This window comes from Trichoderma virens (genome assembly GCF_000170995.1).
Source record: "Trichoderma virens Gv29-8 chromosome Unknown TRIVIscaffold_1, whole genome shotgun sequence".
NCBI classification, from domain to species: Eukaryota; Fungi; Ascomycota; class Sordariomycetes; order Hypocreales; family Hypocreaceae; genus Trichoderma; species Trichoderma virens.
In genome coordinates, this window is record NW_014013748.1 from 1,688,022 (window position 1) to 1,714,858 (window position 26,837).

General features: G+C 52.0%; 8 protein-coding genes across 8 annotated transcripts; 5 read left to right on the forward strand and 3 right to left on the reverse strand.

The window, feature by feature from the left end:
* Positions 1-51: 51 nt before the first annotated feature.
* TRIVIDRAFT_73199 (uncharacterized protein) lies at positions 52-2,910 on the forward strand (the record flags this gene model as incomplete). Its single annotated transcript, XM_014106232.1, has 6 exons — positions 52-544; positions 610-782; positions 842-925; positions 979-1,327; positions 1,381-1,779; positions 1,839-2,910. 6 exons carry the CDS (start codon positions 499-501, stop codon positions 1,970-1,972), a joined length of 1,185 nt encoding a protein of 394 aa, XP_013961707.1.
* Positions 2,911-3,706: 796 nt separating this feature from the next.
* TRIVIDRAFT_33441 (uncharacterized protein) lies at positions 3,707-6,304 on the forward strand (the record flags this gene model as incomplete). Its single annotated transcript, XM_014106002.1, has 4 exons — positions 3,707-3,764; positions 3,835-4,310; positions 4,378-5,458; positions 5,526-6,304. 4 exons carry the CDS (start codon positions 3,707-3,709, stop codon positions 6,302-6,304), a joined length of 2,394 nt encoding a protein of 797 aa, XP_013961477.1.
* A 749-nt stretch (positions 6,305-7,053) lies between these two features.
* Positions 7,054-9,474, reverse strand: TRIVIDRAFT_114510 (uncharacterized protein; the record flags this gene model as incomplete). Its single annotated transcript, XM_014106003.2, has 5 exons — positions 7,054-7,156; positions 7,389-7,633; positions 7,670-8,584; positions 8,864-9,144; positions 9,210-9,474. The coding sequence occupies 5 exons, from the start codon at positions 9,472-9,474 to the stop codon at positions 7,054-7,056; spliced, it is 1,809 nt and encodes a 602-aa protein (XP_013961478.1).
* A 1,732-nt stretch (positions 9,475-11,206) lies between these two features.
* TRIVIDRAFT_166266 (uncharacterized protein) lies at positions 11,207-12,922 on the forward strand (the record flags this gene model as incomplete). The annotated part of the gene is made up of 1 exon (XM_014106004.1): positions 11,207-12,922. The coding sequence occupies one exon, from the start codon at positions 11,216-11,218 to the stop codon at positions 12,677-12,679; it is 1,464 nt and encodes a 487-aa protein (XP_013961479.1).
* A 395-nt stretch (positions 12,923-13,317) lies between these two features.
* Positions 13,318-15,694, reverse strand: TRIVIDRAFT_114665 (uncharacterized protein; the record flags this gene model as incomplete). The annotated part of the gene is made up of 4 exons (XM_014106005.1): positions 13,318-14,079; positions 14,298-14,531; positions 15,033-15,167; positions 15,239-15,694. Coding segments are annotated over 4 exons (1,587 nt in total), but the record flags the coding sequence as incomplete, so codon positions are not given.
* A 2,191-nt stretch (positions 15,695-17,885) lies between these two features.
* Positions 17,886-22,458, forward strand: TRIVIDRAFT_33722 (uncharacterized protein; the record flags this gene model as incomplete). Its single annotated transcript, XM_014106006.1, has 3 exons — positions 17,886-18,296; positions 18,375-20,065; positions 20,130-22,458. The coding sequence occupies 3 exons, from the start codon at positions 17,886-17,888 to the stop codon at positions 22,456-22,458; spliced, it is 4,431 nt and encodes a 1,476-aa protein (XP_013961481.1).
* A 350-nt stretch (positions 22,459-22,808) lies between these two features.
* TRIVIDRAFT_215095 (uncharacterized protein) lies at positions 22,809-23,888 on the reverse strand (the record flags this gene model as incomplete). The annotated part of the gene is made up of 1 exon (XM_014106007.1): positions 22,809-23,888. One exon carries the CDS (start codon positions 23,882-23,884, stop codon positions 23,183-23,185), a length of 702 nt encoding a protein of 233 aa, XP_013961482.1.
* Positions 23,889-25,295: 1,407 nt separating this feature from the next.
* TRIVIDRAFT_85866 (uncharacterized protein) lies at positions 25,296-26,772 on the forward strand (the record flags this gene model as incomplete). Its single annotated transcript, XM_014106008.1, has 3 exons — positions 25,296-25,754; positions 25,885-26,243; positions 26,324-26,772. 3 exons carry the CDS (start codon positions 25,662-25,664, stop codon positions 26,385-26,387), a joined length of 516 nt encoding a protein of 171 aa, XP_013961483.1.
* Between the last annotated feature and the right edge of the window lie 65 nt (positions 26,773-26,837).

A 26,837-nucleotide genomic window follows, 5' to 3' on the forward strand; every position in this document is an offset into this window, starting at 1 on the left:
CCCGCACTTCCCATTTCGCCCTGGCAGCGAGCGTGTCACCACAATTCATTACCTACTTGCCTGCACTCGGTTTCAATTGCCGCTGCATTCTCCAATTCGTATCCCGTTGATATCCCTGATTCGCATCCCATTTGGTTCCAAGGCGAGAACTTTTTTCGCTAAATCTCGATGCGTGTTTAGCAGCTCCTCTGCAGATCCTTTTCAGCTTCAATTTGACGGAAAGCAACCAGCCGCGTGTCGTCGCCGCAACAGCAAAAAACCCTTGAAAAAACAAAAAAAGAGTGCCAAGTCGATCAAATATCGACCTCTCCATCGGCGACAGAAGCTCTTGCGACACGTCGCATTGCATCACCCTTTACCACTTCCTTCATTCTCGTTGCCCACCACGGCCCTCGCCAAGACTCGTTCTTTGTTGCCCCTCACCTGCCTGCCGCTTGGGTGTTTCAAACTCGATCTCCGATAGCATTGGCGCTCTAGCCTGAGTACACTTGGCCCAAAATGTCAGCTCATCGGCCGAATGCTTTTAACAGCTTGCGGATGGGAGGTGAGTTCACTGTGTAATGCCGTGTGCGTTGGTGCCTATGACTAATGAGCCGATGCTGCCTACAGAGGTGATCCGCGAGAAAGTTCAAGATGGTATCACGGGCGAGACCAGAGACTTGCAGTACACGCAATGCAAGATCGTCGGAAATGGTTCGTTCGGTGTCGTCTTTCAAACCAAGCTCTCACCATCTGGCGAAGATGCTGCCATTAAGCGGGTTCTCCAGGACAAGCGTTTCAAGGTACGAACGCCCCCATCCCATCTCCCAGAAATCACTGGCGACTAACTGGGCTGTCGTAGAATCGCGAGCTCCAAATCATGAGAATTGTCCGACATCCCAATATTGTTCAGCTCAAGGCCTTTTACTACTCGAACGGCGAACGTGTATGTATAATCCAACACCATTTTGGGTGTCTCTTGACTAACAATCCTTTCAGAAGGACGAAGTTTACCTTAATCTCGTTCAGGAGTTTGTTCCCGAGACCGTCTATCGGGCCTCTCGCTTCTTTAACAAAATGAAGACGACCATGCCCACCTTGGAAGTCAAGCTGTACATCTACCAACTCTTCCGAGCCCTGGCATACATCCACTCTCAAGGCATCTGCCACAGAGACATTAAGCCTCAAAACCTCTTGCTCGATCCAAACAGCGGCATTCTTAAGCTCTGCGATTTTGGCAGTGCCAAGATTCTGGTGGAGAATGAGCCCAATGTTTCGTACATCTGCTCCCGATACTATCGTGCCCCAGAGCTCATTTTTGGTGCTACCAACTACACCACCAAAATTGGTACGACGCCATCACCCCATGGAAGCTTATCCATTTGCTAACCTTGACTGTAGACGTGTGGTCCACGGGATGCGTCATGGCTGAGCTGATGCTTGGCCAGCCTCTGTTCCCCGGTGAATCCGGTATTGACCAGCTGGTCGAGATTATTAAGGTTCTCGGCACGCCAACCAGAGAGCAGATTCGCACCATGAATCCCAACTACATGGAGCACAAGTTCCCACAGATCAAACCTCACCCCTTCAACAAGGTCTTCCGGAAGGCTGACGCCAATGCGATCGATCTCATCTCCCGATTACTCGAGTATACGCCGACCGAGCGTCAGGCTGCTGTCGATGCCATGGTGCATCCTTTCTTCGACGAGCTTCGGGACCCGGCCACCAAGCTGCCTGATTCGCGACATGGCACTGGCCAGCTGCGAGACCTGCCCGATCTCTTTGACTTTACCCACCATGGTAAGCTTAATGTGTCAAACATGTAGCTACGCTGATTCGTTTGGCTAACTTGATCTCAGAACTCTCCATCGCTCCGCACCTCAACCAACAGCTCGTACCACCGCACATGAAGCCCATCCTGGCGGCCCGAGGCCTTGACATTGACAACTTCACGCCAATGGCGAAGGCAGACATGCTGGCAAAATTGGACTGAGCCACACGGTGACCGAATAGAGTTGGCAGATTTCTGCTGCACTCTTGGAAGCACTTGGTGTCTCTGGGGAAACAACCCTGATCTCTCCCCGTGTAGAGCTTGGGTTGGCGCCGAGGGTAATGGCTCGCTACTGAACTTGGGCCGTGATTGGGGAGAGGCGATTGAGATATAGTCTCGAAAGCTTGCCGTGTGGAGCCCGCAATGCTCAATACTAGGGGACGGGGTGAGATAGGTTTGTGCGGTGCGTTGTGGAGAGGAGAGCTTCGGACATTGTCTCAAAATTGGCAAAGGAAAGGAGGCGTTTTTTTGATCCCCTAAAAAACTTGGTTTTCCGGGCGGGAACCTGGGCCACCCGCCAACACAAGGGAGGCTGCATTGATGCGTATCACAGGAGATCGCTTTTTTTAGACCACGTTTCGATGCATGACGGAGCTGGCTGTTGCTTCTTTTTGTTTTTCTTTTTCCTGTTGTCGTGTCATGAAGCTCCGTGCTTATGGAAATGGAGGGGATTATCAAGTCGATGGTATCGGATGTCGACCTCGTGCCTTAACATGAGTGTCTCCTTTGTCGCCTTCTATGCATCGGCGTACAGTGGGAGAAGGAAATCTGGGAGTGGGTGGAAATGTTGAAATTGCTGGACCAGATTTGATAATTTGGATCGTGGGATATAGAACCCCTGCAGCAAAGCCCGGATGTCGCAGACAATGGATGGGGAAAATGAGCTTTAGCGGGACATTAGGACAGGCATCGTTTAAACAGATGAAAAAAAAGGAATGGGAAGATGGACTTTTACTACTACCATGAGAGCGCTCAAGGAAACCCTCATTGGTCCTAATTTTTTTGGTGTGGTTAAAATTAAGGGAACGAAAATGAGCAAAGATGTATCACGAAAGTCAGGCAAACTGGTAGAGGAATCAGAAAGAGGCTCAATAAGAGCTATACACACCCTGATGAAGCACCTTATTCCAAGAAGCAAGATTTGTGCAAGATGCTGCATTGATTTCACGAGTGCTTAGCCGTTGGCTGGTGGAGAGCATGGAGATGGTATCCGCAGCACAAACTCCTGCAGCCAGCCTAACAGAGAGTGCTGCATTGCACGAGATACTGTCCATATGATTCTCTGACATGGAGTGCTACCTTGAAGCTCCTGGCCCCACATTTGTAGAACTCTACCTAAGGAACCCAAGATGATGAGAGTCAATGTATATACATATTTTCGGCTACTCGTATATCTCTAGTAGAAGATGACTCGCAGAGGGTAGCGAAAGAGGTAGAAATAAGTACATTGCTTTACCTGCCACAGGTAGCAGTAGATTAGTAGGAGGAGAAATAGCACAATATTACCTCATATTATCAGAGTTCCAAGTATTATATGTACCATTCGACCTTTTTCCATTTCTTTCACCCACCTACCTACTATATTAACGCCAAGAGGAGGCTCAATCAATGCTTTGGTTCAAGCACATTGGTTCTCGCAACCAAAAGCTGCGGCCTGAGGCACCAACCGAGACTGGGTAGCCTGCACGTCGCGGGCCCACTCTATTAGCACAGAGAATCACCACTAACCTTCTGTTAGTTCAGCGTTTGAAGCCGTCGCGCGCGTTGCAGGCCTGCAGCAGCTTTTCCCGAGCTTTAAGCACTTCAGCAGCTCACCAGCCAAGGGCTCCAACTGTTCAATTGCAATCATCAATTGCCCCCTTACAATCCATTTTCGCCGCAGCGGAGAGTTGAATCATGGCCGACTACGATCGAAGGCAGCAGGGCCACCATAACCGCAAGAGGAGATACAGAGGTACGTCAGGAATTCCCCCATGTTTCGCTACACGCTCTGCAGAAGCTCATGCGGCCGTCTCTACCTACAGATGACGACGATCACTACGACCGCCGCCAGCAACGACGGCGAATAGACTCAGTGCCCGTGCCCGTGCGTCTTCGAAGACAGCTGCTCAGCATTGCCGACTCCCCCTTGCGCCGATGGTCCGAGGAAGTGCAGTCCATTGCTCGCATGGTGGCCGACAACTATGACGACGAGAACCTACGTAGTACGTTTGTCAGTCTGGCCATGCAGCTGGTGATTGAGCAGCCCTTGAAGACGCCGTTTGTGGCGGCTGTTGTGCTGGTCGCAAACACTCTCAAGCCCGAGATCGTGGACGCCGTCCTCACCCCCGTTGCCCAAGACACCGAGACCAAGATCGCCAAGGGGGAGTGGAGAGATGTGAAGCTGTACCTGAAGTTTCTGGCGTGCCTGCAAGCGTGTTTGGAAGGCGATGGGATTTTCCCTCTGCTTGAAGAGCTCTTCAGTCGTGCTGCCGACTTGCAGACAGCAAGCTCCGAGGATGTAGGTTTCCTTCCTTTCCTGATCAAAGCACCTCAGCTTGTTGCTTCATACTAATGTTACCATGTAGACCATTGGCACGGAGATTGTCAAGATCATCCTTCTTACGATCCCCTACATCATGGCCGCGGCGCCCGGCCAGTTCCAGCAGAAGGCTGCGGATCTCATGGATAAGACCGATATCATCGCTTCCGAACCGCATGCACTCCAGGCTTTGGTCGACCCCTATCACCCCGACCCCACGAGCGAGAGCGCATCTGTGTCCCTAAGCCTCTGCATGCTTTTGCAAAAGCAATTGCAGGCCGAGGCATCCAAGAATTGGGAGTTGACCTGCATCCCAAGGCCCTGGAACATGCCTCTGGAGGAGATTGAGGCTCAAGACAAGCTTGCCAATGCGCCAAAGCATGCTTTACCTACAATTTCTATACCATCGACAGTGATCGCCGGTCCTCGACCGCTGTTTCCTGAGGTCTATTTTTCCGTCTATGCTGACCAGGAAGTTGAATCTGTCCCCTCAACAGATAGCGTGGCCTCTTCTCTAATCAGGGATGGCCTTACCGACACCATCAACGGTCTTCATTTCAATAGAAATGCCACGGCGAGATATCTAATTGATCTGGACTGCTATTTTGCAGACGATACCTTTGTTAAGCGGGCTACTCCGTTTGATGAGCTTCGCAACGCAGCTCCGGGCAAGTCTACGTGGAAGCCCGAAGATGTCGCTGTCGACATTGTGTTTGCACAGCTCTTCCAGTTGCCCTCACCTGAGCACAAGCTGGTGTACTACCACTCTGTCTTGACGGAAGCCTGCAAGCTCGCCCCTGCTGCCATTGCGCCTAGTCTAGGAAGAGCAATCCGCTACCTTTACAATAACTCTCCTCGAATGGACCTTCAGCTGAGCTTCAGATTCCTCGACTGGTTCTCCCACCATCTGAGCAACTTTGGCTTCACGTGGAAGTGGGCGGAGTGGAGCGATGACTGCAGTCTTTCTGACCTCCACCCTGCAAAGTGGTTCCTGAGAGGCGCGCTGGATAAAGAAGTGCGGCTCAGTTTCGCTCAGCGAATTCAGAAGACTCTTCCTGAACCATACCAGCCATTGATTGGGCCTGAGAAGGAAAAGGATGTTCCCGATTTCAAGTTCAGCAACCCTGGTAAGTGTGGCTATTATTTATATAGCATAGACGTTAATCAAGTTGCTGACTGTGTTGCCGTATCTAGACACACCATTCTCCAGTGAAGGTCAGGAGATTGGCGCTTTGCTTAAACGCAAGGCGCCTGATGAAGAATTCCAGCCTATCATCGATAAGATTCAGGCTGAAGCCGGCGAAAGAGCACTTGACCCGGTCGTTGCTAGCACTGACGTCTTCATGACGGCCATTTGCTGGGTTGGGTCCAAGTCTCTGAGCCACGTCTTGGCTTGCATTGACCGAAGCAAGGAACGCCTTCTCAAGGCCGCCAACTCATCTCCGGCGGCGCAAACCCAGGTTCTGGCAGCTGTTATGGCCTACTGGCACGCACACCCCGGTATTGCCCTGTCGATCGTTGAGAAGCTGCTCAACTACTCCATCCTTACGCCTTCGTCAGTCGTTCGCTGGGCTTTGACGGATGTCTCTCTTGTCGATGGTGCTAGTGCGGGCGAAGCTCTTGCGCAGCCTCACATCTTCGAGCTCGTCTTGAATACTGTGACCAAGGTTAGCTTCAGAGTTCGCCAGCTTCTCACCTCCCCGGACGCGGATGAGGAAACGCGTAATGGTGAGACCAAAGCCATGCAGGACCTCTTCGGTCTTCTCAACGACCTGCTGGTCAGCTGGGCTGGTGGCAACAAGGATGAATTGATGGAGATGGGCGACGGCTCCAGCGAGCCTGAGGCCTTGATCCGCAGATGGGGCCAGCGTTGGCTGAGGGTGTTTAAGCGGTTGGGAGCTATTGAGGAAGCCTTTGTGGTTGAGACCGCTAAAGAAAAGGCCGGTTCGTCGAATGGAGTCGATGCTGTTTAGAAGGCTTGGGTCGAAGACTATGACGATATACTGTAAAGATGAGGCGACGACAAGAAAAAAAAGGACCGCAGACTTCCAGACATGGTCCTAGTGGAAACTCCGGTGGCTACCTATTGTAGCCAGGGCGTGTGAATCCAGCTTCTCTGATTTCATCGAAGGGTTGAAGAGATTTTAGGACTCTTCTTTTTCTCTTCTTCTTTCTGGCCAACTTTTTTATTTACTCTTTTTTTTTCTATCTCTCAATTGTTAGGTTTATAAGGGCGCGGAAACATCCGCAAGGTTTAGAAAAATGAGAATACAAAACTTTGAGCAAAATAATGGAGAGATGACCCGCAGTAAAAGATGTTTCTGCTTCGTACTTGACAGAATGTTTCTTCTCTTAAATGCTGTTATATGAATTTTCATTCCCAATCAGTCTACCTCATGGTTTATCCTGTCCCCAAACCTATCTACTAGAGAAATAACAACAGGCGTGCAACTCATCATGGTATACATGCACGCGCCAAAGCGCAAATAGCAAAAGTCGTCTCATTTCTCAGCCGTAAACGCCGTCTTGTTACCTCATATCCGAGTTTCCCTGTATCTCCCAAATGGCCATCCCGAAGGCATGCTAGTAAACCTAAAATGAACACGAAAACGAAGAAAAGAGCGAGAGCAAAAAGAAATGAAAGGCCCAGTCACATCATGCGAGGATTTATCACCAAGAGCGGAACCAGGAAATTAGTCGTCGTCGTCCTCGAGCTGCAGCGTCACACTATCAGTTTCCTCTTGATCGGCTGCGGGAGTGTTCCACCAGGCTGCTGGCTCTGCGGGGCTTTTTCGCCCATTCGCTTTAGTTTCTCGAGTAGATGACTGTAACAGTGTCAGAGACGGTATTCTATCAGAAACGGGCTGGGGACGGCGGCGAAATTGGGCGACAAGTTGGCGGAATGCCTCTGTCGCTGATCCACTTAGATCTGGTATGCTTTCTGGTGGTGGGCTTAAAGGGGTATCGAGAGCGGGTGTACTTCTTGGTGTTGTTGTTGTTGCGTTTGTGGTAAGAGGGAATTCAACGAGTATCAAGAAGGGGGGGAAATAGGCATACTTAATCGGCATATGGCCACGGGTGCTTTCTGTAACTGCCAGGTTCAGTCTTCTATTCTGCTCCGCGTGTTCTTCAAAATGCTTTTGAATCCGAGTTTGGCACCCTTGAGCGTCACCACCTCGAACAACATATGAGCAGCCATCTTCATCACAGGCCCATGTATCGTCAGGCCCTCGAGGGACGGTGGAGGGTATCTTCTCCGTGCGAATCACAATCTGGATGGGCTCTACATCGTCTGATAGTGGCTGAACAGTCGGGTCGACATTTCTGGGAGTGTTCACTTCAGTCAAGTCTTGCATAGAAGTGTCTTCTTCTTCCTCATCCTCGTCCTTGTCGGAGAAGTAGTGCGACCGCTTCAGGATTGAGGCCTCAGAGTCCTGCTCACTCTCATCGTCGATCTCCGCATAGGCTCGCTTCTTCGAGGCAGTTACTGTTCGCAAGCCTGATGTCTTAATCGGTCTTCGGCCAGGTCGTTTCAATGTTTTGCCAATGTACCGAGGAGGGTCGTTGGAACTTGTTGTTCCAGTTTCATGTGAAGATGAGTCTGGGTCGGCAGCGGTTGGTACTGACTTCTTGGACTGGCGCGGCATGGCTTTGCGTGGCACTAGTCGGAAAGGAAAATCCGATGCTTTTATAGCACGTGGAGAAAATGGCTTTGTTGATAGCTCCTCAAGATATGAGTAGAGCTCCTGCTTCTGGAACCTCTCCTTGTCGAGTGCTTGCAATAATGCAACGGCGTTGTAATGCAAGACTTCTGCAGCAGGAACTCGATGGGCTCCTACAGAGCCGTCTTTAAAATTGGGAATCTTGTAGTTGAAATAGATAAAATTGAGAGCATTCGTCGTGGTAATCCCCTTCTTAGAATCGCCGCGTTCTTTATATAATAATTCTAGCGCATTAAGGACGGAGGCAAACGGAGAGTCATCATCCGCTGCGGTGCTCATTGCAAAGTCGGCAGATTGGGTAGGTATTGTTGGCCTCTGAGTAGCAGCACTAGGACTCGCTATATCTGTGCGCGGGCTGGGCTTCGGTCGTTTCGACAGTTGGATTTGGTCGGGATCAACCACCTCCGTGCTTAGACTCCTGGTAATGCGGTTTGAGGACCTGTTACTCGGCGCTGGACTCGCTGCCTCGCGCGTCGGGCTGCTTGGTTTTCGTGGGTTTTTGAGTGCCAACTCGGTTTTATGCACTACGTCCTGTTTACATGTCAGTTAACGAACAGTCATTGGAGGAGGAGTAGACAACTTACAGCGTGCTCAACGGTAAACCATTTGTGGAATGGGGTTTGCTTCCAGTCTATAAGGCTAAGAGACTCTTGCCCGAACTGGCAAACGAAGAAGATGGCGTGCTCAGCGCATCGCTGCACAACTTCGTTGAATGTTGCCCCATCGCCTACTCTCATGATATACTGCAAAACGGTGTTGGTATTGGTTATTGCGAGGAGTGTGTTCCGTGCGCGTATGGATCGTACTCACCTGCAGAAAATCCTCGTGGAGTGCCTCCAGGAGATTGGAGCCGGGTCGCGCAGGTGTCCTGCTAAACTTGGCTGAAGTATATATGTCCACCAAGCTGTAATACATGGTCGTTGCCTCGCACATCTTATTGAATATCGGTCGATATGCGTCTGAAGGGTTAATCTCGTACCACCCCCCGCGACCCAAAACCCATACGACTGGGCGCCCTTCGTCTTCGCCGATCGAATAAGCGATACAATGACGGATTTCTATAGGTGTAGATGACCGGACCCTCATAATGACTGTGATTGTTAGAAATGCTGATACTAGGAGCGAGGAAGCGAGGGAGTGGGTGGCAACAACTCACGGTGTGTCTTTTGAGAGGGATCGTCTATGATGAGATGGCCTCGCACGATATATGGGCCTCGCACGACAACATTGAGAGCGTTCTCGAGAGCTTCGCCCTTCCTATCGTAGACAGTGGCATCGCGCAGCTCAAAGCAAGGATATTCATCCTTGGAGACGTCCTTGGGCTGTGACCTGACAACTGAAGACTCCTGCAACCAGCGGATCTTGTCCCCATCGACGGTTTCGACGCTCGACGTCGACGCCCTTCGCTTACGCCCGCTCATTATGAATCGCAGAAACTATGGGCTACCATAGGACGACACTGCTTTCTCAACAGAATTAGGAACGATGGCGGAGTTGAGCTCGAGGGGTAGCTTGTCGTCGAGAACCGAGCTTGGCAGATAACGTGTCGGTGGTAGCGATGGTATCAGAGGCAGACTTGAAGTCGGATAGCGGAATTGCTAGAGGACCAGCTGGATTATCTCGGGGGAAAAAAGGGCCAGTATCTTCTCTGATTTTGATCGGAATGGGTAATATAGATAGTCGAGCCAAAGTGGTTTGTGGGCGGTATCTGCGCAGTTGTAGATGCAGATGCAACGTTGGAATTGTAGGTGCGGAAGTCGAAAAGGCTGAGACGCAGTGAGTGGGCAAACACCATAGCGCGCTAGCACGGCGTCATAACCGTTCGCGATTCTGGGCGACCCAGTAGAATCTCGGAGGGGCCAGCGGCTTTGAATGCGCCAAGGAGCCCTGTACAGTAACTTGTAAGAGCCTTGATGGGTCTCTGTAGCACAGCAGCGTCGCATGACCCCACTAGAGCCCTGCTGTAGAATGGAGAGCAGCCCGTTTGCCCGCTTACTGGTGGTACTGCAGAATTGCGTACATGAGTAGGTAGGTAGGTAAGCTACAAATCAACCTGTGAATAATACATTGATGTCCATTCAGCACCCCAAGTAGGCTATCCAGCATCCTGTCCAGTACCTGATGGAAGCTTAAAGCTACCTAGGTAAGTACATACCTTGGTAGGCAGTGATAATAGCAGATACGAGAGAGATATAGCCATAATCGCAGAGACGAGAAGAAAGAAAGTAGCCATACTAGAAGAAAGTGATATTCAAGGAACCGTATATCTACATACCTAAGTACCTGTAGTAAATAAACCTGGAAGGCATTTTCACTCCCTCTTGATTCGACGCAGTCACTGAGGAATTGAATAGCCAACTTGACTTGGAGTGCTGAATAGCCCCTCCCTGCAATAAAGCGCATTGTTCCAATAGCACCAATGTCTCTAAGTAGGCAGTTTCCAAAGTTTCTATGCCGTAACAGAAGAACTAAGCATTCCTGTACTGTTTACAAAGTGAAGGTCAACTGAATATCAAGTCAACGAACAATGGTAGAGGCTTCTATTGGTGCTGAAGCCAATCTGAAAGGGTCATGGCTCTAGTGAGAGTGACAGGACCCTCACATCACTTCTAACGGCGAGCCTGGCTTGCCTGGCTCCGTTCTGGTGCCGGGAGGCCCCTGTATCTAATACATTTGATGCACCTGGGAGGGGCCTCAATACATGCCTCACGCTGGTAGACTAGGTGCATCTCAGGTACTCTAACGCTAGCCTAGCACCGTTCAAGTATAGATACTTCCACCTCTCGTAATCTCTTATCTTCGCGCTAGGACAAGTTTTTTTTTCCCAGGCAAAACCACCCGTCGCCTGCGTCGCGGACTGAAAGCCGGAGGTGAAAGTGAGATCGTGGTGAGAACTGCATAACTTGCAGCTTCCCCCTCTTATACCGGCCCTCTCCCCCCCTGTTTCTTCTTTTCCCTTTTCTCCTCCTCATAGCCTCTCCGTCTTTCCATCCCCCGCCCATACTAGGCCTCGTATGCGACGGCTTGGAAAAGTGTTATCGACAATGGCTTCGGACGTCGTCCGGGATGGTGTCTTTGGTAGGCATCCCCTCATCCCATTTCCCAGCGCTGTCGCATCCTTTCCAGCGTATTTGGCGCCTATAGAGTGTTGCTAATGCAATCATGTCTGCTCTCTTAGCCATCAACAAGCCTTGCGGCCTCAGCTCTGCTCAGGTTGTGCGAGAATGCCAGCAGGCCTTCAATCCCTCTTCCTTCTTCAAGCCCATGATCGATGCAGAAATCGCGCGCCGGCTTAAGGAATCAGGCGGCCAATTTATGCGACGCAAGGCCGAGAAGAAAGCATCACAAGTCAAGATTGGTCATGGAGGAACCCTGGACCCTTTGGCTACCGGAGTCCTGATCCTGGGCATCGGGTCCGCGACAAAGCTACTGCCCCAGTTCCTCGACTGCACCAAGACTTACGAAACAATTGTTTTATTTGGCGCAAGCACCGATACCTATGATCGAGTGGGCCGCGTCCTATCCAAGCGACCGTACGATCACATTACACGAGAGATGGTGGAGAAGGAGCTAGAAGCCTTCAAGGGAAAGCAGATTCAGATTCCGCCCCTGTACTCGGCGCTCAAGATGAACGGCAAGCCACTCTACGAGTATGCGCGCGAAGGGAAGCCTATACCCAGGGAGATTGAAGGAAGGGAGGTCGAGGTATTGGAAGTCGAACTTTTGGAGTGGTACGAGCCGAAGAAACACAATCATCGCTGGCCGACAGAGGAGGCCGAGGCTGCTGAGCGTCACCTTGCCGAGCAGGTCTGGAGGGTGAAGAAGCAGCAAGAGACTGCGCGAAAGCTCACGCCAGAGGAAAAGGAGCAAGATGACCAGGCGGTTGCGGCTCATGAGACATTCAAGCGCAAGTTTGAAGAGCGACAGGATGAGCTCATTAGAGATGCGCCGCGCAAGAAGCAACGCCCTTCGAAGCACTCGGCCATGATGTCTGGAGCGCTGGGACAGCTACCCCAGCCCGTCTACTCTAACAAGGGCAAAAACCTCGTCCCTGATACGCCCGACGAAAGCACTCCTCCACCGTGGAGCGATGAGGGACCCCCTGCCGCCAGGGTTCGACTAAAGGTGACGTCGGGCTTCTACGTCCGAAGCTTCTGCCATGATCTCGGCACCAAGCTGGGATCCGCGGGTCTCATGGCGGAGCTTGCCCGTGTCCGCCAGAGCGACTTTACCATTGGTGGCACCAACTGTCTCGAATACGATGATCTGGCCAAAGGAGAGGAAGTCTGGGGCCCCAAGGTCGCCGACATGCTCGCGCGCTGGAATGGAGAGCCCGAGGGACACTGGCCCGGCCCCAAGGCAGCTCCTAAGGCCACGAACCAAACGTCCGACAAGGCTGAGGCACAGAAGAAGCAAGAAAAGAGAAGCGCCAGTCCAGTTGCATCGCCTACTGCTGCTGCTCGATCGGAGAAGAGATCACGGTCTCCATCTGTAAACGGAGCGGCGTCGCCCGCCCGTAAGATCCAGGCAAAGGGCGACGGGGAGAAACCCACCCGGCAGACAAACGGCAGCAAGGTGCCAACCAAGTCGGACGACGAAAAGTCATGGAACGGCTTCGATGACTAAAATAGAAGAACACATATATTCAATATCTATCCAGGCAGATACTCGCGTTCCTTTATGGAAGAGGGAACCATATGACAACGTTGCGATACCATGACTGATGACAATCAGTCCCGGAGGCAGTTGGGGACAGGAACACAGGCGTTTGCGGTGAACGAACAACGTCTTAGGGACGTGAAGGCGTCTATATAGAACCGCAAGCAGATACTATGAGTGAATGTAGTCTCTTGCGCCGTATCACAATACAGATACACAATTCTTCAATTTCGCCTCATGTTCCATGTCCAATCAATGCTCTATCCATAGTGGCTAGTACGCACACTTTATACAGAGCATCTTATTATGCACTGCCCGGCCAAGTATCTCAGTCTGTGTAAGCCAAACAATCAAAAATCAAACCGGCACAGATCCCTCCATTCGTGTGCACAAGCCGTTCGCCAACAAAAGAAAAGAAAAAAAAAAGGAAAAAAAGCCAATAGAGAGAAAGATTCCTGCGCTGCCGGTTCCCAATTATCTGATATCCCGTTACCGACCCATGAGACCCAACCAACCAATTAGTTCCAGTAATATTTTATTCCTCGCATTTCATTCATTCATTCAATCTTTTCAGACGCCAGCGACAGAGCTGCTGCATCGTAGCCTTCCAGCAGCAGGGTCTTGACCTTTTCAATGCGGTGCATGGCTAGCTCCAGCTTGTCCAGTCGCTGCTTCTTCTCCACGTCTCGCTTTTCCAGCTCGGATATCCGTTGCTCCAGGGCAGCCCGGGCGCGGCGCTCCGTGGCCACCATCTCGTTTGCCTGCTCGAAGAGTGTCACGCTCAGCTCCTCGACCTCCTTGTTCGTGGCGTTGAGCCGGCCCTCTGCCGCCCTCCGCAGCATCTGCTCCTTGTTGAGGGCCTCGAGCAGGTCCTCCGTCGTGCGGCTGGGGGTCCTCATTGGGCTGGAGTCGGTAGGCGGCGGCGTCACTGGGGGCATGGGTTTGGATGCAGGAGGGCTGGCGGGCTGCGATCGGCGCGAGTACATGAGGGCCGAGATCCTCGTGGCGCCGGCCTGGAAGAAGGACGAGCGTGTAGGGCTCTGGGTGGAGGGCTCGGGCGACGAAGACAGCTTGGCTCGCAGCTTGGACAGCTCGGCCTCGTACTCGGCCCAACGGTTGACGGCGGCGGTGGCCTTTTGGTTCAGCTGGAAGACGTGGGTTTCGAGCTCGGCGATGCGGGCCTGGGCATCGAGCAGCTGCGTCGACGGCGGCTCATCGTGCTGTGGGGGGATCACGAAGCCGCAGCTGGGGCAGCACGACGGGCTGGGATCGACGAAGAGCGATGTTGTTTTCGAGGCCGTGACGACCATGGTGGACGACATGCTTGCTGCACTTGACCGTGTGCGTGTACAGTAGCAGGGTTTAGGCTTCTCCGGTCGGGCTTCACAGACCGCTCTTTGCAGAACCTGTGCAGTAGATACTGGCGCCACTACAAGTATGGCCGGCACACGATGAGGCGGGATTGGTGCCCGTCAAGCACCCAAGCAGCAGGTTTGAAGAAGCAAAAAGTGGCGGGGCGGCTTGAAGAATGTCGCGTGTAGGTGGAGTTGCGGACAGGGGCGCAAGGGAGAGAAGCCCTGCAAACAGGGGGCTGGGGGGGGAGACTGACAGCGGCTGGGTCCGCCTCAGGGCACTTTATATCGCCTGCAATCAATTGATGGAGAGCTGGTCTGTGTGAACTACCGCAGGAATACATCATACACACAGGGGGTTCGATGCTATAATTAGCTACAGGCGACACAGAGGATGCAGCAAAAGGTAAGACAAGTACTTGAGGGTGCCGCCCTGAGCTAGACAATAAGATTGAGAGTATTGATATCTGAGAGTCATATTTGAGGCGGATATATTCGGCAATTCAGGGCCCAACTGGCCACCTTTAGTCAGGCACAAGTCCCTTGTTGTTGGCGGTCCTAAAATAGAGCTTCAATAGCGCGCTAGCCAAAACTTGAACCCACTCCCATTCTATCAGCCAGTCTCGGTTGGCAATGCATCATACAGTAACACATGTCGTTTGGCTGCAGCCCGTTTCAATATATCTCGGCATCCGGGGTTCAAGGAGTGGCCCGTCGACGTACTTGGATGTTGCTCTGTGCTGTGGCTAATTCATCCCAACCCTTGCTCCGGCCCTACACGGTTATGCGCGTGCTTGAGTGGATGCATGTAAGTGCAGAGAGCCCAGGTCAGCAGGTAACCGGACCTAATGTTGCTGATATTATTTGCAGTCCAAGATGTGCTTCTCCATGTGAGGGTGGCGGTTGAGTTTCAACGTCTTGCAGCAGCATCTTCAGCTTGGCTTAGCCACTTTTCGCGGCTCGCTCACCCCCGTCTCGGGGTCCTTAAACTCCTTCCAGCTAATGGGAACCATGTCATTCCCGACGTCGCTCGTGGCCATGATGACACCTAGTTCATTTGATGCCGTTGAGAGGTAATAGTTGGCCTGGTCGCCCAAGGAAATCTGATGTTCGTTGCGTTAGTCTTTGCGAAGATAGCCCCCCCTCAACACCCGGGGAACGAATATTGGCTTACCACTTGAGCCCGAACAATGTCGCCAGGCTTGAATGACTCGTGAATCTTGACTTTATCCTGCTCTGTCGCCCTCACATCTTGTACCCGTATCACGCCCTGCCACTCTGTCTGCAGAACTGTCTCGCCAACTTGCTGGATGACTACAATGGCCTGCTTGGGCATAAGACGCACCACGCGCGCCAATACAATGTTGCCGACATCTGGTAGCACCTCTCGCTTGCGACCGCGTCTAATGACGGATATGGTCGCCAGTTCTTCCACAGAAGGAGCCGTAATCTTGTTCAATCGCTTGACCGGGCCCGGAGCCTTGGCTGGTGCTATGACGGCAACGTTGCCCAGCAGCGAGGAAACGATGCTGCCCTCGTAAATATGCGTGCCCGGGCCCGAAGCATACTTGCTAGCAGGGCCCAGAATTGTGCCTGGTATGGCGAGAGAGGGAATGCCGTCGGTCGCCATCGAATGCAGCTCGAGCACCTATGAGGTACAGCAATGATGCTTCATCGAAAAATCACCATTCACTAGGGTAAAAGTCTTATCGCGATAAGAGTCACGTGCGTGGTGCGTAGTACTACTAGGTAGGTACCTATGTCCGCCGCCTTTTACTAAAGTACCCATAAGCTCCATCCCGGTCTTTTCTTCCGCACTCGGACCCGAGGTGGGTGAGGCAGGCGGCAAGCGGAGCAAAGAATTGCAAGGCAAACGGAGAGAATTGTGGCCTTTGATATGGAGCCTGCTCCATTCAATACGACTTGCGAAGCTCTGCAAGGCTCTGCAAAGTATTACTACGAAACTCCAGGGCTGTCTTCTTCTTCACCGTCTGCAAGCACTCCTTCGCACGGCTTGTGTTTAAGCTTGTCCTCGACGCCCTTTACCACATTACAAACCAAGGCGAATAATCCGGGAATTCTGCTTCATTTCCAGCCATGCGGAGCTTTCGGCCAAGGATTGCAAAACTCATGATGCTCACTCACAGCGCTGTCAGCGTGCAGAGGGAATCCGCTTATTCGGATGCCGAGGGGATTGGATAAAGTAAGCGGTAGTGCGAATTGTCCAGTAAGTCGATGACTCTTTGCTTCCCCTCTCCCTACCGCTACTAGATCCACGAAAAAAGGTACTTGATAAATAACCTTTCTTCTAATACTTCAGCTGCTTGATTACAATTATATAAACCAAGGTATTTCGGTCGTGGTCCCGCTTATTTGCGTACCGCTTGAGTGCTGACCCAATCCGCGCGCGGCAGAATCTTGATTAGTCGAGCAAAGGTCAAAACCCAAAACTACTTAGCCGGGTAATAATAGCGAACAAATTGATAATGCCTACAAAGGTACCGTCAAGAGATCGGGTGGATTTGGTGAAACCCGTGCCGATCAGGCGGTTTCCCTTGTTGCTTACAAACCGTCTTGCCAGCTGGCGTCCAACTATCGACGCTTTCGGAGGAGCTCAGGAGCACTAAGACGAGAGGCTGGCGGGTACGGATTCCGGTATACGACGGGGCTTGGAATCCGGCATTGTTTTACTGGTTGAAACAAAGAAACACTTTTTTGTTGTTTGCGACTTGCAAAAGACCTCCGAGTGCTATCTCCGGTAGCCTCCTGGAGTGCGGCGCCGAAGCGGCGCCGTACTGACGTTGACCATTTTGTTCGATGGTTGCGATCGAATGCCGGCAGCTTCCCAAGGCCAATGCGACGATTCTTATCAATCACGGCATGTTTCACCCGGCATTACTAGACGGTGAAGCATACATACTCGTACATGTGCGGATCATCGATCTCAAGCCCCTATTGCTGAGCTCTTGTCGGCGACAAAAGCTGTTTGCGGTTCCATCTTACGCTGCCGGTGGTGGAGTACTCCTGTCCTGGCCTTTGAATTTTCCACAATAAGGATATTGTATGACAGTATGATTCATTCACCGGTATGAAGCAGCCAATTGGAAAGTTACCGTTGGAGCGCCTCTTGCTCAAGCTGGTCCAATTCGACTAGTCTCCTCGAAGCTGTTCCTTCGCTGTACTGTCTTGCTCTACGCTACCTGCACGCCACCGCACCACCTGCTCAAGCATTGTTCACTGGTCTACGAGTACGAACCCATCGGGTTTCATAGTCTCCGAATTACCTGCCTAGTCCCAACGAGTTGTCGCCCCCTGCTCTTTGAAGGATGGGTTGAATCCAATGTGGATCGAAGCGGGCTTCGTGCTTGCTTTCCATGCTTTGCTTAACCCTGTCTGTGAAGTTTTACAAACGGGAACTACTCCGGAGGAGGCTGTCTATATCCACTTTAGCCATGCATGGCTTGCGGGCTGTCGCTCCGCTCGTTTATAAACGTTTGCTGCCCCAGTTGAGCTGCCTGTTTGCGCGCCGACTCACCTCAAGCCATCTTTGCTGGCTATGTCGCCTGTGTCGTGCCGTATCTGATCCGGGTAGCTCTTTGTTGTTTCTTTATAGCTGCAATAATACCATTCTGGGACAGAGCATCTGGGTTCATGTTCGAGCCTAAAACTCGTTTAGCCGTGAACCACAGAGCCAAGACTCGCTCCACGATAGACTCCACAGTCGACTAGAAGATACCCGTTGCGCCACCCGCTTTGCTGCGCAAGACATCTGCTGCTCCTGGTCTAAGTGACCGCAGCACCACGCCGAGGTCTGTGTAGAGATGGCAGACCCCGGTGCAGAGAAAGAGATACAGGCTCCTACGGCCGCTCCAGAGAATCACGCGATCAACATTCAATCCTCCTCGGAGGGCCGTGGCAATGATTCCGAAGGTGAAAAAGCTGCCCCTGTGAGCGAGAAGGACGACGATGGAATCGAAAGAGTTGAGTCCAGGTCTGATGGAGAAGATGACGCACCCAAGGAGCCTCTGGCAACAACCAAAAGCCATGCTACCGATGCCAGTGTAGTCATGAATGCTGCTGCAGAATATGCGGCGAAACCCTGGTACAAGAAGATGAATCCCATGCGCTGGGGCGGTATACCGGAGATTCCCAAGGAGCGTATAATCTCTCGAGAGTACCAGGCTGGTTTCTTTAGCAGACTCACCTTCTACTGGATGAACCCTCTCATGACGGTGAGCTTGTGACTCTAATTGAATTGTTTCCCCAATGCGGAGGTTGAGACCTCTGTCAACTAACTAAATGTTTCACAGACAGGATATAAGCGTCAGCTAGACAAGCAAGACATCTGGATTGTCAATCCTGACAGAGCAGCCGAGCCAATGACACTTAAAGTGAAGGAGGCATTCAAGAGACGAGTCCAAAATGGCCAAAAGCGACCTCTACTTGGTGCTTTGCACGAAACCTTCACATTTGAATTCTGGCTTGGTGGTGTTTGCTCGCTCATCGCAACTATCATGCAGGTCCTCTCTCCGTTTATTCTCCGCTACCTGATCCAGTTTGCAACCGATGCCTACGTAGCTCACGTCAGCCACTCTCCTGCTCCCCATATCGGACGAGGTCTCGGTTTGGCCATTGGCGTTACTGTCATGCAGATTATACAGAGTGTGTGTATCAGCCACTTCATCTACCGAGGCATGATGATGGGAGGCCAAAGCCGTGCCGTCTTGATTAGTATGATCTACGAGAAATCCATGGTCATCTCGGGTCGTGCCAAGGCTGGCGGCGTCAAGGAGGCCATAATGCCAGAGTCGAACGAGCAAGACGAGAAAGACAAGGGCAAGGACACGGCAAAGGACACGGGCAAGGACGATGACAAGAAAAAGGGAAAGAAAGGACCCGCAGTGCAAGATGGCTTGGGCTGGGGCAACGGGCGTATTACCAACTTGATGAGCGTCGATACTTATCGTGTTGATCAAGCCTCGGCCCTTTTACACATGACCTGGACTTCCCCTGTCGCCTGTGTCATCACACTCGTTCTCCTGCTGGTCAATCTGACGTACAGTGCGCTGGCTGGTTTTGGCCTCCTCCTCATTGGTGTTCCCCTCATCACCAAGGCTATCCAGTCCCTCCTTCAACGAAGAAAGGCCATCAACAAGATTACCGACCAGAGAGTGTCTCTCACCCAGGAAATTCTGCAGTCCGTCCGATTTGTCAAGTACTTTGGCTGGGAGAAGGCCTTTATCGACCGTCTCGCCGAGATTCGCTCCAAGGAGATCTACTCTATTCAGGTCCTGCTCGCCATCCGCAATGCCATCAATGCCGTCAGCATGTCCATGCCGATTTTTGCCTCGATGCTGTCCTTTATCACGTACTCCCTGACCAACCACGGCCTGGCACCTGCTCAAATCTTTTCTTCGCTAGCCTTGTTCAACGGTCTTCGAATCCCTCTCAACTTGCTGCCCCTTGTCCTTGGTCAGGTGATTGATGCTTGGTCCTCTCTTCAGCGGATTGAGCAATTCCTCCTTGAAGAAGAGCAGGAAGAAGAGGTTATCCTCAAGCCTGAGGGAGAGCATGCCATTGAACTCATCGACGCGTCCTTTACTTGGGAGAGAACCCCAACCAAGGAGGCCGATAAGGGTGCTGCCGGCAAGGACAAGAAGAAAGCCAAGAAGTCGGAGGCTCCAAAGGAGACTGTCCAATCTGCGTCTGGTGATGACTCTAGCACACTGGTGGAGGAGCGTGAGCCCTTCAAGTTGCAAGATCTAAACCTGCAGGCTGGCCGAAACGAACTGATTGCTGTTATTGGTACTGTCGGCAGTGGCAAGAGTTCTTTGCTCGCTGCCTTGGCTGGTGACATGCGTAAGACAAATGGTGACGTGGTTTTCGGCGCATCCAGGGCCTTCTGTCCCCAATATGCCTGGATTCAGAACTCCTCATTGCAGAACAACATCATCTTTGGCAAGGAAATGGATAAGGACTGGTATAAGGAGGTTATTCGAGCGTAAGTTCTATTCCCCCTTAGACCCCCACTGTTAGAATCCCAGATGACTAACTGTTTCTGATAGATGTGCTCTTCAACCTGATCTCGACATGCTACCTAATGGTGATCTTACTGAAATTGGTGAACGTGGTATCACAATCTCTGGTGGTCAGAAGCAGCGTCTCAACATTGCTCGCGCCATCTATTTCGATGCCGATATTGTTCTCATGGATGATCCTCTCAGTGCCGTCGATGCCCACGTTGGTCGCCACATCTTTGACAACGCCATCTTGGGTCTCCTCAAGGATAAGTGCCGTATCCTCGCTACCCATCAACTCTGGGTTCTTTCTCGTTGCGATAGGATCGTTTGGATGGACGCCGGCAAGATTCAGGCCATTGACACTTTTGAGAATCTGATGCGAGATCACAAGGGCTTCCAGGAACTGATGGAAACAACTGCCGTCGAAAAGAAGGAAGAGGAAGAAGAAGAGGACGATGACAAGCTGAAACAGCTGACCCTGACTGAGACCGCCGAAGCCCGCAAGAACAAGAAGAACAAGAAGGGCGCAGCTCTCATGCAGCAGGAAGAAAAGGCCCAAGCCAGTGTGCCTTGGTCTGTGTATGGTGCATACGTCCGCGCCTCTGGTACTCTGCTGAATGCTCCCTTGGTCATCTTCGTCCTCATCCTGTCTCAGGGCGCCAACATCATGACCAGCTTGTGGCTCTCGTACTGGACCTCGGACAAGTTTGGATTGTCAATGGGTCAGTACATTGGTATCTACGCTGGTCTCGGTGCCATCCAGGCCCTGCTCATGTTCCTCTTCTCCGTCATGCTGTCTATCCTGGGCACCAACTCCAGTAAGGTCATGCTCCGCGAGGCAATGTTCCGAGTCCTGCGTGCTCCCATGTCCTTCTTCGACACCACACCTCTGGGCCGCATCACGAATCGTTTCTCTCGCGATGTTGACGTCATGGATAACAACTTGACGGATGCCATCAGAATGTACTTCTTTACGCTCTGCATGTGTACCGCCGTGTTTGCCCTGATCATTGCCTACTTCCACTACTTCGCCATTGCCCTTGTGCCTTTATACTTTCTGTTCATTGGCGCTGCGTCATACTACCGTGCATCGGCCCGAGAGGTTAAGCGTTTCGAATCGGTCCTTCGATCGACAGTCTTTGCCAAGTTTGGCGAGGGTCTGACGGGTGTGGCTTCGATCCGTGCTTACGGGCTCAAGTCCCGATTTATCAAGGATCTTCGTGATTCGATTGATGAGATGAATGGCGCTTACTTCTTGACCTACTCTAATCAGCGCTGGCTGTCCCTTCGATTGGATTTGATTGGTAATCTCCTTGTGTTTACCGTTGGAATCCTTGTCGTCACATCACGATTCAGCGTCAACCCTTCCATTGGCGGTCTGGTGCTCAGTTACATTCTGTCTATTGTTCAGATGCTCCAGTTCTCCATCCGCCAGCTGGCTGAGGTTGAGAACGGCATGAACGCTGTTGAACGTCTCCGCTACTACGGCAATGAGCTTGAAGAGGAAGCTCCCCTTCACACCGTCGATGTTCGCGAATCTTGGCCAGAAAAGGGAGAGATTGTCTTTGACAATGTCGAGATGCGTTACCGCGAGAATCTGCCTCTTGTGCTCAAGGGCCTCTCCATTCACATCAAGGGCGGAGAGCGCATTGGTATCGTCGGTCGTACCGGTGCCGGAAAGAGTTCTATTATGAGCACTCTGTTCCGTCTGGTCGAGATCTCAGGGGGCTCCATCTCCATTGACGGCATCAACATTGCTACTATCGGCTTGTTTGACCTGCGCTCCCGCCTTGCCATTATCCCTCAGGACCCGACTCTCTTCCAGGGCACTGTCCGCAGCAACCTTGATCCCTTCCATGAGCACACTGACCTTGAGCTCTGGTCAGCCCTCCGACAGGCCGATCTTGTGCCTGCGGATGCCAACATGGAAGACCGCAAGACTGATCCCGGACGCATCCACCTCGACACCGTTGTTGAGGAAGACGGCCTCAACTTCTCACTCGGCCAGCGCCAGCTCATGGCCCTTGCCCGAGCTCTCGTCCGTGGTTCCCAGATCATTGTCTGCGACGAGGCCACTTCCAGTGTCGACATGGAGACGGACGACAAGATCCAGCGCACCATGGCCACGGGTTTCAAGGGCAAGACACTCCTCTGCATTGCCCATCGTCTGCGCACCATCATTGGCTACGACCGCATCTGCGTCATGGACGCCGGTCGCATCGCCGAGCTGGCTTCGCCCCTGGAGCTGTGGAAGATGGAGGGCGGCATCTTCAGAAGCATGTGTGACAGGAGCGGCATTCGCGTCGAAGACATTGAAAGTGCGAAGCTGGAGTTGGATCAGTTGGATGCTGCTGCTGCCGCTTCCAGCTCATGAAAGAAATGATGATACCCCCTACACACACCCCCTTTTTTTTTCACCTGAATCTTTTCTTTTCTTCGTATGGGGTTTATGAAATGGAGAGTGCTCATTTGGAGCAATCCTATAAAAGTTTTAAGTTATAGTTGATATTTGTTTTCATGATTTTAATGTATGCTTCTTCATATTTAATAGACGGGGGAGGCAAAGGTTATAAAGGTGTTACTGCCTATGCATGACAGTGGGAGGATGGTGAAAGACGCACCTCATCATATAGAAGAATTAATCATTCATACACATTTCACCGTCATTCTCCTTGTGAATCGAGAGTCATTTCCAGCAGTAGAAAATGGACAAAGAGATTTCATCAGCCCATTACGGCATGTATTAAGTATTGCAGTTGACGTTACAAAACAACAAAGCTATATACTCGAAAATATGGCGCTCCAAAAAAACGATGCTACAAAGCTGTTCACAAAGCCGCACAATCCTCCATCTAGCTGTTGACGGAAAAAAAAGTTCAAGTCCCTCCCAGCCTGCTTTACACAAATCTTCTCCAAGGGCCAACCAAAAAAATAAGATAGAAATAAAAACATCATACACTGATCATCATTGACGCCAAGAATCCCCAGTCTTTTAATACTTGATATCAAAGACCCAAACATTTTACGTATACTATTGATAGGGATAGTATTACTTAGAGATGCGCCAAAATAAAAAAAATAAAATCTAGACAAGGCGATTAATATCTGTGCCGAGGACTGCCGCTGCCTCTCGGGCCAGTACTGGGAGGCATCTGTGGGGGAGGAAGGTTTCCAGGCTCGTCGGCAAGCAAGTCTTCAAGGTAGGCGCTCGGGGCTCGCTGGCCCGGCTGGCGGGTGTTGAGGTTCACAGAGCTGCTGCTCATGTCTCTTCGGGGCGAGAAGTGAGGAGAGTCCGGGGGCGAAGGGCCCATGAGCGAGTTCCTTGAGCCGTTGGCGTGGCTCATCGAGTCCGGTCGCAGGTTGGTCAAGCTGATGGAAGGGCCCTGCTGTCCACCAGGCGAGGAGTTTCCGGCCGCGTAGAATCCAGAGGGCAAAAAGGTCGAGCCACGGCCGCCCGGAGCATTGGCTCCAGCAGCGGTAGGCGAGAAGAACAGGTTGGACTGGCTGGGAGTGGCAGACGGCGTCATGGTGTTTCGGTTGGTACGGCGAGCGCCGCGGCCACTGCCGGCGGGAGGCGCAGTAGGAGAGGCGTGGTCGGAATACTTGTAGAAAGGCGCGGGAGGTGCCGGGAAGCTGGCCTTGCTGTTGGCTTCGTGCTGGGCCAAGGCGGCGCGGCGAACAGAGCGGTGCAGAAGGAAGCTGACGATGATGCGCCAAAGCAAAACACCAAGGCCAAAAGCACCGAGGATGGCGCCAACGGCAATGAAGACGGTTCCATCCGGCGCACTGGAGTGCTGCATGAAGGGCGCATTTTTGGTCGGCGGCACGGTTGGTGCAGGATATGTTGGGATGGCTCCTCCTCGTGTCAGCGTCGGGAGGCCAGTTGGGCCCGAATCGGTGTCCGTTGAAGATGAAGACGAAGATGAAGACGAAGATGAAGACGAAGAGGTGGTCGAACTCGGGGGAGGCTTGTTGTTGTTCTTCTGGGCCAAGGCCGGAGCGGCCAGGACGACAACAGCCATCGACAAGATGTTGGAAACCCGCATGTTTACGGAGACGGTACGCTGTATCCTATGGCAAACGAGGTGTATTGAGGCGCAATGCGGGCCAGCGGGCTGAGCGCTGCTCCTTATGAAGCAAAATCAAAGTGAGGGTAAACAAATCGGATCGCTGGCGAGGAGGCCGTATGTCGTTTCGGGAAACAAGACGGAAGCGTCAGGATGCATGCAATAGCGATCGAGCTGAACGAAACCGGCAATGGGTCGCGGTAACGAATGTCGCAGAAGAAACACAATTCGAGGCGAGGCGATGCGAGGCGATTCGAAGCGACCGGAGACGCAACGCCGAACAAACCCGCGGAGAGTTGACGGATCGAAGCGCTGCTGACGAGGATGGAGATAGAAGAGACGGCTCAATTTCAGAGGCTGCGCGTGTTTTGCACCTCCTTTTAGGCCAGGGCAACCAACAATCAGTTGGCGTTGAGCTGCTAATCGTAGGCGGGCAATTGTGGCGGGCTACCGGCGTCAGCGCCTAGGCACACTGTACGAGCTCTGGAATGCAGCGCCAATGGCGGCCGGTTACAGGGCGGGAGTGGCTGAGCGCGGCCCCTCTGTGCGCTGGAGAAAAGCTCGTATCGGCAAGATGGCAGGTGGTCTTACAGTGCGCGGTTGGGGAAATCGGACTTGAATCAATTTTTTTTTTTTTCTTTTTTCATCTTCTCTATGTTGGAATCTGGAGACAAATATTTGCCGTAAAAATGGTATGGAATAGATTGATATACCTGACTCCTTAATACCGATGCAAATTGGTCTCTTTAGCCATCTGAAGGGCATCGCAACAGGGCTATTATTAGCACATGGAGATGCGTGTTCTGCATACAAAAAGTACTACTGTAGTCCACTGAATGCGGATTCACGTCAGAAAGCCTCCTCGTCCTTGCACGGAATCCCGTATCGCATCTCCACACTGAGATGCTTCTTTTAGTCTAGCAGTCGGGGTGCCTTGCAGGTTCTCGATACCGATGGAGCGCCTCGTATTGCTAGCAGGACGGAGTACCTATGAGTATGCAATACGGTATGCTGCCAGAGTGCCATTCAAGATGCTTATGGACCAGAGGGGCAGGTCAACAGCAGTCATCAAGCAATCAGTACAAGTCGAGACATGGCGAACTAAATCACGAAGGGGGTTGAATCAAACAAGCAGGTGTTGATGCATGTTTTATTTACTGTGTCGTTGATAGTCTACCTAGGAAAAGAGTCCTGACTTCGGACTTCATCCAAGACCATTTGGCGCATCACCTCGTTTCAAGTACATCGGTACACGTACATAATTCATCAGTCCGGTGCACGTGACTCTGACGTGGGCTCAGCCTCTGGACTTGCGCTACGGCTAAATCCCAGCCTTTCTACAGAGCGTCATCACCAAGTCGAGCAACAACGTGCAATTCATCCCCTCGTCGCCGCCGCAGTGCATCGCCAGCCTCCTCTCTATTCAGCGCCTTCCATCTCCCCTACTTAAACTCTTCTCCCTGCTGCATTTTATCCATTCCCCGATTCTCCGGTTTCGCCACCCGACAACATGGAGGAAGAGCGCCTTTGGAAGTTCAGGAAGCCCGAGTGGTTGAACAGCATCTGGGCCCGAAACGCTGGCGTCTACGGTGCCGGAGCCCTGGTGAGTCCATTTCCATCTCAATCAAGTCTCGTCAACTCTCCGTCTTCTGTCCCGCGAGGATATTCTTCGAGCCTTCTTCGACATGTCCACGACTTCCAGAGAAGCCGCCAGCTGACGTATGCACTCGCAGTTCTCCCTCGCCTTCTATGTCATGCTCGATTCCGCCGTCTGGTCCAAGTCGGCCAAGAACGGCTCCAACGTCCACGTTAAATTCGTCGACTGGCTGCCGCTCATCTTCTCCAGCCTGGGCATGCTCATCATCAACTCGGTCGAAAAACAGCGCCTCAGCGCCGACTCTTTCAGTTATAGCGGATCTGGTGTCGCATGGAAGGCGCGCGTGGTCTTGTTCCTGGGATTCGCAGCCCTTGCTGGCGGCATGGCCGGAGGCGTCACCGTCTTCGTTCTCAAGTTCGTTGTCCCTGGCGTCGGCATGCCAGCCCTGAGCATGGGCATTGAGAATCTTGTCAGCAACGCCCTTGTGGGCTGCAGGTATGTACAATCCATTCAGCAGCTGGCTGTCAACCAGCAAAAGGATGAGGTGCACCGGCTAATCTTGTATCGTGCCTTAGCTCTGTCGTCTTGTGGATCAGCCAGAACATGGAAGACGAGTACTCCTACAACCTCTCACTGTAAACTGACTTGACCCTATAACTGCGCGCAAAAGAGGGGAGCGAGTGTCGGCGCATGTCTTTGGATCACGGGCGTAACTTGGGGCTCTTGGGAAGGGTCTGGATTTTCTTGTTTTTATTTCCCTTTTGGCACACGCGCGCGCGCACACACACACACGCAGAGACTTTATTAGGGCGCAGCTGGTGATGATTTAAGCCTTTGTTTCTTGTACGAGTCGAAACGATCAGTTTGATGTATGAATTTGAACTTGGGCCATGTTTTATATTATACGGCCAAGACATTGGCCGTGTACTGATGTTCGTAGCCGAGCCTGTCGAGATTTGCTCTCTCTTCGGAAGCCAAGCAAAATTCATGCCTTTTATCATTAGCCAATACACAATATTCTTGCAAAATGAATCTACATAAAGTGCTGCAGGGGGGGAACTGCGCAGTTGAGGCGATCAAGACACAGCC